Below are 13,115 nucleotides of genomic sequence, written 5' to 3'. Positions count from 1 at the left end.
TCCTTATTGCTCCAGGTGCTCTAAGTAGTTTACCTTATTACTTCAATCACTCCAGATATGAAGACAAAGTATAGAAAGTTAAAAGCAATATGATATTTATTAACACTAGAATTACCAAAGCCTACGAAAAAACTTGTAATCCCGGCCCACCTTAAATCCATTCACAACTCTCATAAGCACAAGCAACAAGTAGCCTGCTATCCTATCCCCCACCGCTGCAGGAAGGACAAAAAACTCTCTCAGCTCAAGCCTTGTTTATTTGGAAGTCAGGTACCTGGTGCTGTAGAGGGTAAATAATATATTGTTATTTGTAACACATGCATTTCATGTGTGTTCCATGTCTACTAAGATCTATGTAAGTGTGGAATAACAGGAAATGCAAGAAATGTTGAACAATACTTTAAAGACAAACTTTTTTCATGTTTTAGTACTAACAACAAAATTTTGACATGAAGTGTATAATGTGTGAAGACTGAAGTCCAAATATCAAATAAGCACTTTCACAAAAGGTACAAATTTAACAGAATAACTGCACTTTTATTCAAGACTATACAGTAACTGAAGATAAAGAAATCGGGTTAGTGTACTTTGTTGTCATGACTGCTTTGGTAGTACAGCAGTAAGAACTGCTGACTCATAATCAAGCGGTTGCGGGTTCGAGCCTTGCCGTGTCACAAAGTAAACATCTTGAGTAGTGAGCTGCTCTTATTGTCACTATTATACAATAAAAACTGAGTCTGTAACAGCCGGTGTAAATGTACAATTCAGGAAAACATAATGCTTTGATGTTAAACTGCCCATGCAAGTGTCCTGTATTTAAGTTCATCTTGTTTTGTTTTGAGCAAAATATAATGTAAATATAGACAAAAAACTGCAGATTTTGCACACCATAACAATGGCTAAGAGATCAGATGACCTGTATTCAATAAGATTGGACAGTTGTTACATACAGAGAAATTTCAAGGGTGGTGATTCAACCCAAAGAGTTTAAGATGAACCAGAATGTATCAAAATAGACTTATTTTATATAGATCGTTTGGGTGTAAACCAATGAACCAACCAGAGTAAATGTTTGTCACTGTTATGTAAATTCAGTTGTTTATAAAATAAACCTGTAACGGCCGACCCCTTACCCAGCCGGCAACTACACCTCCAAGACATGTGGCCTGGATAATTTACTGAGGTGAATCTCACTATCAAGCCGTACCTCAAACAAATTACACTTTTCCGCCACAATCGACGGTGTAAATATAAGTACGCAAAAAGCAGATAATGTAAAAAATAAACTGATTAAATGTATTAAATGAAACCACAAGACAAATGCAAAAATAGAAACATATATAAATATAAATATCCCTCCACCACATCAACAATGAGACACCACCATATATAAATACAACAAAACCCTCCCTTGCCCCTGTAACATATAACACACAACACGAATAACAAAAATGAATGATATACTGAATGATTATGAACTTGAGTCCGGTTATAAAAACTGTCCTGAATACAGATGACTGAATTAGTGGTAAATGAGTCGTTTGATTTTCCTGGCAAATGGAACAACCTCACCGTGATTCCTCGGCGTATGGTGGATGGCGAATCGACCCCGGGGTCTCAGCAGATGAAGGATGAAAGCAGTCCGGCAAAATGAAAAACAAACTGGTATAAAGGCGCGATGTGGAAAACAGCAAGTAAGTTGATACGTGGTTGAAAACGAATGGTCTCCCTTCTCCTCTCTTCTCTCTCCCTCCCTCTCTCTCTTTCCTGATTACTTAAATAGTCCATGTGACGGCTGTAATTGATTAATTAAGAACAGGTGTTTTCCAGGTTAGAGGCTGTGGTCTTCTTCCATCATCCGTCCCCCTTTACGGGGACGGCATTTCCTGATACACACACATAAACAGCAAACGGGACAATGGAAACAAGACGCACTTAGAACTGACATTTAACAACACTAACTATGTAGCCCCGCTACAAACCTATGCATTTAATATTTAGGAAATGCATATGTATAGAGTACAAAGCAGAGTTGGGTCCATGGGAAAAGTGTGCAAAACAAGAAGAGAAGAAATTACTGTATTTACACATGTACCACGCTCACATTTTTTCCTGAAAATTACCATTAGAAAATCATGTGCGCATCATACACGAGGAAATGTAAATGTTTACTTACTTCTTCTGTAATGTTTACTTCTTTTGCTTGGGCTCTCTCGCTCGCGCTGTCTCTCTCTCGCTCTTGTTTTTGAATCAGTTTGGCGTTGTCACACAGCATGGATAGTAGCGATTACGATTACGCGATTTTCTTTGTAAAAATTAGAGTGCGCGTCTTACACGAGGGTGCGTGGTACACAAGTAAAAACGGTATATTAACAGGCCTCAGGATTGGGTGCACTAAATTAAATTATAAACAATTCAAGACAGGGTTACATCAGTCTGGAGTGAGAAGATTGTGTAATCGGTTAGAGACAGTAGAGCATGTATAATTAGGTGATGTGGCATATTAATTACAATGAGTTCAAACATTTTAAATCAACGGGAATGTGTAAATTGACATTAGAACAATTATTAAGGTATGGAGATGAGTGTAAATTGACTCATATCTATTTAAAAACTATAAGGTTATTTGAGAGCTTTAAATTTGAAAAAAGAGATATTTTGAGTTATAGTGCGTTGTTTTGTATTTTTTTCCTTCCCCTTTCTACATCACAACTGCTATTAAACAAAATAAGAAGAAGAAAAATATTTGATTACCAGAATTAGGCAAGACATAATGCCATAAGCCATCTAAGTGATTCCTCTAAAAAGGTTTTACTTGAGCTGTACAATAGGATATGGGAAGAATGGAAGTTACTAAGAAGTTGCAAATAATCCATCAGCCAGTTTCGCCAGATCAGCCTGTTGAATGTAGAGAGAAAGATTTTCTTCAGTGTCTTGGCCAAAAGGCTATCAACTTTCTTGCAGAGAAATGACTATGTTGACACATCAGTACAGAAGGCCGGTATCCAGGGTTTCTCGGGATGTCTGGAGCATGCCAGTGTCATATGGCACCAGATTCAAACTGCTAATAAAGAACGGAGGGACCTTCATGTGGTCTTTTTAGACCTGGCCAATGCCTTTGGGTCGGTCCCTCATGAGATCTTGTGGATGGCTTTCAACTATTTTAGTGTACCAACCTACATTACAGAGCTGGTCAAGAGCTACTTTCAGGATCTACAGTTTTGTGTAACAGTTGAGAACAATACCACCGTCTGGCAGCACCTGGAAGTTGGAGTTATGGCAGGCTGTACGATTTCCCCTTTAGTATTTATTATGGCAATGGAGATGGTCATGTGGGCATCTCGTTGGGTAGTGAGAGGTGAGAGACTCAAGAGTGGTCTCCGTCTTCCTCCCATCAGAGCCTACATGGACAACATGACCATCATTACAACAACAAAGCCATGTACTAGGCGATTGCTGCAGAAGCTCCAGGAAAACATCCAGTGGGAAAGAATGGAGTTTAAGCCAAGTAAATCTCACAGCATCTCCATCATAAAAGGAAAACTGACAGCTGAGCGGTTCTATATTAGCGGAGAACCTATTCCAACAGTCTTAGAGAAGCCCATCAAGAGTCTTGGGCGGTGGTATAATGCAGACCTCAATGACACCTGGCCATGTGAACAACTACAGCATGACATGGCTAATGGCCTTAGGCAGATTAACAACACCGCACTCCCAGGGAAATTGAAGCTCTGGTGCTTTCAGTTTGGGTTATTACCCAGACTATTGTGGCAGTTGACAATGTACGAAGTTTCGCTTAATCATGCCAATCGACTGGAGAGGCTAGTGAGTTCTTATGTGAGGAAGTGGCTTGGACTTCCAAAATGCTTCAGCAGCGTTGGACTCTACAGCGACGGAATTCTGTCACTGCCCATCCCTAGCCTGGTTGAGGAGTTCAAATGTGCAAAGGTGAGGCTGGACATGTCACTCACAGACTCCCGGGATCCTATAGTGAGAGGCACTGCTCCTACCCTAGAAACAGGGAGGAAGTGGACCCCAGTCACAGCTGTGCTACAGGCCAAATCTGCTCTTCTCCATCGTGACATGGTGGGTCACATCCAACAGGGCAGAGGAGGCTTTGGTTTTGGAGTGGTAACACCTCTCTGGGAACAGGCATCTGCAACCGAATGTTGAAACATGGTGGTGGAGGAGGTGCGTCGACAGAGGAAGCAGCCAAGCGTGCCAGAGCTGTAGCACAGACCAAGCAGAGCCGCTGGAAAAAGTGGGAGTGTGTTGAAAAGAGGAAACTCACATGGAGGGAACTCTGGGGAATGGAGTCCAACAGGCTGAGCTTCATCATCCGAGCCACATATGATGTGCTGCCTTCCCCCACAAATCTGCAGCTGTGGTTTGGAAAGGACCCATCTTGCCCCCTGTGTACAGTCCCAGCAACTCTTAAGCACATCCTGGTTGGTTGTAGGACTAGCCTCACTCAAGGCAGATACACATGGAGACACAACCAGGTCCTCAGGTGTCTAGCTGAGAAAGTTGAGTGCAAAAGGGAATCCATCAACGCCCAACCTTTCACCAACCAGGAGGTGCGCCAGGACCCAACAGCATTTGTCCGGGAGGGGGACAAGCAGAGGACTACCCATTCAACCCCGGATCTGGTACCGCTGAAGGTAGCCAGGGATTGGCAGATGCAAGTTGACTTTGGTCAGAGGCTCATCTTCCCTACAGAGATCGTAACAACTACTCTGCAACCAGACCTTGTCCTTTGGTCTAACTTCCAAAAACTTGCTTACGTCATCGAGCTGACGGTACTGTGGGAGGATGCCATTGAGGAAGCCTTTGAACGTAAGAAGCTGCGGTATGACAACTTAGCCGCTGAGGCGGAGGACAGAGGCTGGAAGATCAAGGTGCGCCCGGTGGAGATAGGGTGTAGGGGCTTTGTTGCCAGTACAACAGTGAAGCTGCTTAGAGAGGTTGGAGTTAGGGGACACGCCCATCGACAGGCTATCAGAGAACTGGCTAACACTGCTGAGAGGACCAGTCACTGGCTATGGCTGAAGAGGGATGACATCACTTGGGCAGCTAAGGTGATTACCTAACCGCTAGACACACACCCAGGCTTGATCAACCTGTGGTGGGCCTGCCTCAACAGAGGGTGTCTTGTGATAAAAGGCCAAAACACCCTGTGAAGTTGAGGCACACAACTGACGATGTGTGCTGCTGGTAAAGCCTCTTGGTTGCCATTCTTCATAGCAGCCATCCCTCAATATTTCCCCCCATTAGAAGCGATGCAAATATCAGGGATTGTAACATCTAGTCCTTTCATTGAATTGTAGTGCCAACAGGAAAACCAGGAAGAGACTGTACAAATCCAGGAAACTATCGACCAATTACTTTTACATCCAACATATGTAAAATAATTGAAAGAATGATTTAATGAAAGAAAGGTTAACATGTTATATTTAAAAGGAAGGTTATTCATCCATATATCAACATGGATTTAGGAGAGGCAGAAATAATGGATTTAGCATCATACAGTATTTGGGACATGACATTAGGACAGCATAGGTTAATAAGGAAAGTGTAGTGGCTGCTTTCTTTGATATAGAGAAATCTTATGATATGATGTGGAGGGAAGGGTTGTTAATCATACTCTGTAAATTACATATAAAAGGTTGGATGTTTAGATGAATCAAGGATTTTTTGCATGGAAGACAAAAACAAGTTAAAAAAGAAAATAAGTACTCTGCAAAATTTGCTGTTGAAAATGGTATTCCTCAAGGAAGTGTCGTAAGTCCACTATTGTTTTCAATAATGATAAATGATGTATTTATGGAAATAGAAAATAGAATGAGATTATCCCTTTTTGCATATGACGGGGCAATTTGGAGGAGGGGGTGAAATATTGAATTTGTTATTAGGAAAATGTAGGAGGCTGTTGTATAGGTGGAAGAGTGTGATCTTACAAATGGGGTTTCAAAGTGGAAAAAACAAAAGTGGTGGTATTTACAAGAAAAAGAATTAGTAATGTGTAAAACTAAAGTTGTATAATGAGGTATTCAAGACAGTGGGGAACTTCACATTTTTAGGCTTATGGTTTGATGAAAACGTTACCTGGAATGTACATGTACATAAGTGGTAAGTATTGTTAAACAAATGGTAAAGGAAAAGTGGCAAAAACAATGGGAGGAAGAAAGGAAGGGACGATGGTATTACAGAGTTCAGTGGAAAGTGGGATAAATTAGATGTACAGGGAGAAATAGAAATGATGAACAATTGATAACAAGACTTAGATTTGGACACACTGGTCTAAACAGTCCACTTTATAGTATAAGGTAACATCATACTGACTTATGTGAATATTGAAGAAAGATAGAAACAGTAGAACATGTGATGTTACAATGTTGGAAGTATGACAAGAATTGAGAAATTTTGGTAGAAAACCTCAGGGAACTGAAAGTGAATCTTATTTTGGAAGATATTATGTAGATTAAATCAGGGGATGCATGATATCGGTGTGCATTACAATGTTTAAAGGGTACCAAGATGAGTGAGAGACTATAGTAACTGTTGTTTGCCAACTGCCAGTAAAACAAGAAGAAAAAGAAGACTATTTGATCATTCTGATCATGCTGTAGAAGAATGCTCCCTTTTCAAGCATTACCTGAAGAGTAATAAATGACACAGATGGACAACCTTTTCTCCTGCCTGATTATTGATTTGCCCTGTTAGAGGATACGTTTCTTTCTTTAATTAAGATGTTGATTTCTACCACAGGCATTATTCTCATCAAGTATGCAACATGCAGCATTGCTCTGTTCATGGCAAGTGGGACATTATCAGTTTTAATAACTCCCTTTTAAAGTTCCAGTTATGCACTGTCTCACTGCAGCATCCTTAATTTCTTATTAAGAAAACTTCCTGAGCTTCTCCAACCAAGAATATCAACTAAGAGGGTCTCTCAGGTGGATGGGATCTAACTAGCCCAGACAGAGAGTTGATTAATATAAACTTGCTCATGAGGAATCATTCAAATTTCCATCACAACTTAGGTTGTGTTGTTTACCCATAGACACAAAGTTGCATTTGTTACAGTGCTCTTGCTTCTGGAACGTGACCAGGCTGGTTAAATAATCAGAATGCCAGAGTCCCAGACGGCTGGTTTGGAGCTTGTGCTGATATAATCCAGATATTAGCTCAGACAAGTCATATGTCTTGAGCAATATTTTAGTTTACCCAGGAATATGAAATTCACTTGGAAGAATATATGAGGTTTATATTAATTTATTTTCTTTTTTCATATATCATCCATTCATCCATGTTCGAACCCACTTGTCTAGTTCAGGGTTTTTTGGAGCCAGTGCCTGTCGTGGTAACACAAATTGTAAGTCAGGAAACAACCCTGGAGAGGGTGACAAACAAACACAAAGCACACTCACTCATAGTGGGCCACTTCATAGTTAATATTGTAACACTGACATGCACATGGTTAGCGGAATAAGAATGCATAAAGAACAACAATACAGAAAAAGGTCAAATGTGTGAACTCAACACAGACAATGTCTAGCCCAAAAGTTGAACCCAGGATTTTTAGGCTGTGAGGCAACAGCAGTCATTACTTGGATATCATGCTCTCCTTTAGTTTATCTTATAAAATAAATGAATGTATAATCTATCACAAGGCAAATAGCGATTCAGATTAGATTAGATTAGATTAGATCAATTTTATTAATCCCATGGGGAAATTCAGATGCATACAGCAGTAGAAACATAATAAACAATGATACAGACTCTCAGAACTAATAATACAGCCAATTAGTCAATCAATAAATAAATGCATGCATATTGTGCAGATATTTCAAAATGAAGTAAACAAGTATATTGGGAGAAAGCATTGAATTGCCTGATAGTAGTGAACAGAAAAGACCCCCTGAGGTGTCTCTTAGCACACCATGATGGAATTAGTTTGTAGCTAAAAGTGCTCCAAGAGAGTGCCTCCTGGAGGGGATTTTTCATGATGGCTTCCAATTTTGCCACTATCGTCCTTTTCCACAACATCTTCCAGTGTGTCCAAGGTTCGCCCTGTGATGGAGCAGTCTTTTCTTATAAGTTTCTTCAGGCATTGTGCTTCTTTTTAGTTCAAGATGCTTCCCCAGGAGACTCCCTGAGTATAGGTTTTACAGCTTCAAAAGAGTCTTGTGCAACACCTCTCGATATTGCTGATATGTAGAGCTAAGTGTCTTTTCCACATATCCCTAAACCTTTGAATATCCAAATATTGTCACACATAAATGTAACTGCATGCAAAAACAGAGAGCCCAAGTGATGGAACAATGTACAGCAAGGCATTACCTTGTGCTATATCTTGATTATTTTCTTGGGTAAATCTGAAATGACTAAATGTTTGTGTCACTAACAACAGATTTTGATTGGCTAATTCCTGTGTCGTTATTGTTGTACGTTTCCAGCCTTATGTGCCCATGATCTGCCTTCAAATGCACTAAATATTATTTTTGTATGGCCAGCCTGAGATGTAGATTTGTTAAAAAAAATATTAGGGCGAAAGTCTGTCCCTTTCCCGGTCAGTGATTGATTGTGTGGTTGGTCATCAATCAATATGAAAGGACTTTAATCCAATAGAATATTAGAAAATATCACGTAATCTTTCAAAAGGCTCATTGCCTGTGCTTTTACACAGCTGCTTTTCTAATAAATAAGTCTTAGAATGGAGTCATTTTACCATCCTGATCTAACAGTTGTTTTGTTACCTTCGATATATGAGTGTGCTTTGTTTTCATCATCTACAAGGATTCATTGTTTTCAGGGTTTATTTTGATTTTGATTGCATTTACAATAGATAAAAATAAACTTGGTATTTGCTATAAAAGAAAGGTTTTAAATGTCATTTCATATAGCTGTGATAATTATTAAAATGTTTTCAGTTACAGAAAGAACATTTTAATTTTTCTTATACATATTTTAGCTTTTTGTCTTTATTATATATCTTGTTATCCATCCATCCATTATCCAACCCGCTATATCCTAACTATAGGGTCACGGGGGTCTGCTGGAGCCAATCCCAGCCAGCCCACCGCAGATATCCTGTTATATGTTGTTTAATTTTAACATTATTTTAAGGAGTTACTATTAATGTAACAGGTTTTGTGAGATCTTACTGTGTATTGTGATTACTGCTGTTGTGCTTCTCTTTGTTTTAATTTGTATAAATGTGGAACCTGCATTTAGACTGAAGCACACAGAACAAAATAGTGAATTATAAAAAAAACAGCACAAAATGGAAAGAGGACATTTTGATTTTGTTTGTTCAGAAGGGTAATGTACAATGATAGTTCACTAATTCCAGGGTTATCTGTCATTCAATGAATTTTACAAATATGCAGAGATGTGGAGAGATTAACGTCTGCTAATGTTATGTAGTAAGAGTTCACTGAAGAAGTCTGTCATCTTCTCTGATTTCCTGTTTTTGTTGGTTTGCAGGTTGGAAATTGTGGAAGAAAGTGCAGGGGAATTGTCACAGAAAGAAGATGAGGAAGAGGATATTCTGGTGAACTTAGTAGAGGATGGAGAACTGTCTGATGATAACTGCCTGCACCAAGAAGACGAGATAGATATTGGTGAAAGTGCAATCTTAAATAGCAACCCAGCAGCTAATGTGCCATTACTGGTAAATATTTCTTTAGTGTTTGATACAGTTAGGTCCATAAATATTTGGACAGAGACAACTTTTTTCTAATTTTGGTTCTGTACATTACCACAATGAATTTTAAATGAAACAACTCAGATGCAGTTGAAGTGCAGACTTTCAGCTTTAATTCAGAGGGGTGAACAAAACTATTGCATAAAAATGTGAGGCAACTAAAGCATTTTTAACACAATCCCTTCATTTCAGGGGCTCAAAAGTAATTGGACAATTGACTCAAAGGCTATTTCATGGGCAGGTGTTGGCAAGTCCATTGTTATGTCATTATCAATGAAGCAGATAAAAGGCCTGGAGTTGATTTGAGGTGTGGTGCTTGCATGTGCAAGATTTTGCTGTGAACAGACAACATGCGGTCAAAGGAGCTCTTCATGCAGGTGAAAGAAGCCATCCTTAAGCTGCGAAAACAGAAAAAGCCCATCCGAGAAATTGCTACACTATTACGAGTAGCAAAATCTACAGTTTGGTACATCCTGAGAAAGAAAGCAAGCACTGGTGAACTCAGCAAGGCAAAAAGACCTGGACGTCGACGGAAGACAACAGTTGTGGATGATCGCAGAATCATTTCCATGGTGAAGAGAAACCCCTTCACAACAACCAATCAAGTGAACAACACTCTCCAGGGGGTAGGCGTATCGATATCCAAGTCTACCATAAAGAGAAGACTGCATGAAAGTAAATACAGAGGGTGCACTGCAAGGTGCAAGCCACTCATAAGCCTCAAGAATAGAAAGGCTAGATTGGACTTTGCTAAAGAACATCTAAAAAAGCCAGCACAGTTCTGGAAAAACATTCTTTGGACAGATGAAACCAAGATCAACCTCTATCAGAATGATGGCAAGAAAAAAGTATGGAGAAGGTGTGGAACAGCTCATTATCCAAAGCATACCACATCGTCTGTAAAACACGGTGGAAGCAGTGTGATGGCTTGGGCATGCATGGCTGCCAGTGGTACTGGGACACTAGTGTTTATTGATGATGTGACACAGGACAGAAGCAGCCGAATGAATTCTGAGGTGTTCAGAGACATACTGTCTGCTCAAATCCAGCTAAATGCATTCAAATTGTTTTGGTGGCGGTTCATGATACAGATGGACAATGACCCAAAACATACAGCCAAAACAACCCAGGAGTTTATTAAAGCAAAGAAGTAGAAAATTCTTGAATGGCCAAGTCAGTCACCTGATCTTAACCCAATTGAGCATGCATTTCACTTGTTGAAGACTAAACTTCAGACAGAAAGGCCCACAAACAAAAAGCAACTGAAAGCCGCTGAAGTAAAGGCCTGGCAGAGCATTAAAAAAGAGGAAACCCAGCATCTGGTGATGTCCATGAGTTTAAGACTTCAGGCTGTCATTGCCAGCAAAGGGTTTTCAACCAAGTATTAGAAATGAACATTTTATTTCCAGTTATTTAATTTGTCCAATTACTTTTGAGCCCCTGAAATGAAGGGATTGTGTTAAAAAAATGTTTTGTTGCCTCACATTTTTATGCAATCGTTTTGTTCACCCCACTGAATTAAAGCTGAAAGTCTGCACTTCAACTGCATCTGAGTTGTTTCATTTAAAATTCATTGTGGTAATGTATAGAACCAAAATTAGAGAAAAGTTGTCTCTGTCCAAATATTTATGGACCTAACTGTATATAATTTAATTATTATAAATTATATATAATTGTATATTATGTATTATTTTAATTGGATATCTGGTTTTTCTACCTCATCCCTGATGATATGTGTGATAGCTGGATTAACAATTCCAAATTGGTCCTGTGTGTGCGTGGCTGTATACCCAAGTGGGCCCTATAATGGACTTGGCTCTCTATCCAGGGATGTTTACTTACCAGTGCTACCAACCCCTTACAGTCCTAAATTGAATTAAGTGGATTTGATAATAGTCAAGTCAGGTCTGGTTGGGGAGCATGCACTGGTACAGCGCATTGCTATACCACCATGTGATCCTGGTTGGTATCCCCTAGTCAGACACATAGTCCAGTCCCACCCAACCGAAAATTACCATCTGTCTGCTGCAGCCAGGTGTTACGTGGACATCACTTTGGCCTGGTCCAGCCACTTGGGTCCTCAACAATGAGGATCCTGTGAGCCAGATCACTCTTGGGGAATAGTGGCACATGACCGTAGTTCCGTAACTGATGCTCCCTTATAATTCAGGTAATGTGACTCATTTGGGAGTCCATGAACAGAGACTGAGTACTGAAGGAGTCCAATCTTCATCGCAGGTCACTGGATAGCGTTCATGTCTCGTAACCATATACAAAACAGAAGCACTAGGACTCTAAAGACTTGGACTTTTGCAAAGATATCAAGAGTGCCACACACTCGTTTCCAGCAACCTCATAGCCCCCCATACTCTCCCAATCCGTCAACAAACGTCATAGGAAGAGTCACCAGAGACATGAATGTCGCTGCCGAGGTAAGTGAACCTCTCAACAAAGTTGACATTCTCTCCGCAGACAGACACACTGCCGATGGCTGTGCCCAAGAGGTCATTAAAGGCCTGTATCATGGTTTTTATCCAGGACACTTGCAAGCCCAGATACTCAGTCTCTTGAGAGCCCCAATTAGAGCCTGCATTGACTCCACGAAGATCATTGCGTCATCGGCACAGTCACGATCAGTGAATCTTTCTTCAACAACAGATGCCCCACAGCTGCTGGAACCCACGACCCTGCCCAACACTCAGTTCCTGCAAGCACTGAACAAAGTAGAAGCAAGAATACACCCCTAATGAATTCCAGAATAAACTAGGAAAAAACGCAGAGGTCCTGCCTTCACTGGGAATGGGATGGGATGAAATTTGTTTTCCTGGAACATAACTTAATAATAGTCATGCTTCGTTGTAATTTTTTTATGATCAATTGTTTATTTTATTTAACAAAGTCACAAATAAGTCAATATTTGAAAATGTGTAATAATGAATACTAGCCGAAGCCCGCCGTAGCATATGGCGGGTGTATGAATAGGAATGGAAAACGGTGAGAAAGGAGTTCAGAAATCAAGAAGAAATAAACTTCTTGAAAGACGCAGTGGTGAATAGGTGTTTTGGTGGAGACGACAGATAATGAGTTGAAAGATCTACTCGTACTACAATATCAGGTCTGGGATCTGGTCTGGCGTCCCAATGTTGTACTCTTGGATGGGAAGACAGGAATTAGGTGAAGAAGTACCTGTGGTAATGGGAAGAGGATTGTGTGTATGTCTGCTGAGACTGCATTGGTTTGGAAACATTGCTTTGCAAATGTCACATTGCAAGAGTTGTGAATGAGTTTTGTTGTGTTTAGTCAGACAATCCTGTGTAGTGAACTTCTTATTGCATTTCTGGCACTCATATAGTTGTTGGGAAGAATGCCTTTTCTTGTGTTTAGCAAGTGAGGTTCGCATTTGAAA

General features: G+C 40.1%; 1 protein-coding gene across 1 annotated transcript in view; it reads left to right on the top strand.

Moving 5' to 3' along the window:
• The window catches only part of LOC114651996 (protein WWC2-like), a 350,362-nt gene that overhangs the window by 314,551 nt on the left and 22,696 nt on the right, over positions 1 to 13,115 (top strand). The window contains exon 18 of the mRNA XM_028802133.2: positions 9,490 to 9,676. Within this exon, the coding sequence (XP_028657966.1) occupies positions 9,490 to 9,676 (187 nt within the window). The remainder of the gene's footprint in view (positions 1 to 9,489; positions 9,677 to 13,115) is intronic.

Source organism: Erpetoichthys calabaricus, chromosome 5 (genome assembly GCF_900747795.2).
Source record: "Erpetoichthys calabaricus chromosome 5, fErpCal1.3, whole genome shotgun sequence".
NCBI classification, from domain to species: Eukaryota; Metazoa; Chordata; class Cladistia; order Polypteriformes; family Polypteridae; genus Erpetoichthys; species Erpetoichthys calabaricus.
The sequence above is the reverse complement of the archived record's forward strand: the minus strand, read 5'-3'. Positions and strand labels throughout refer to the sequence as shown.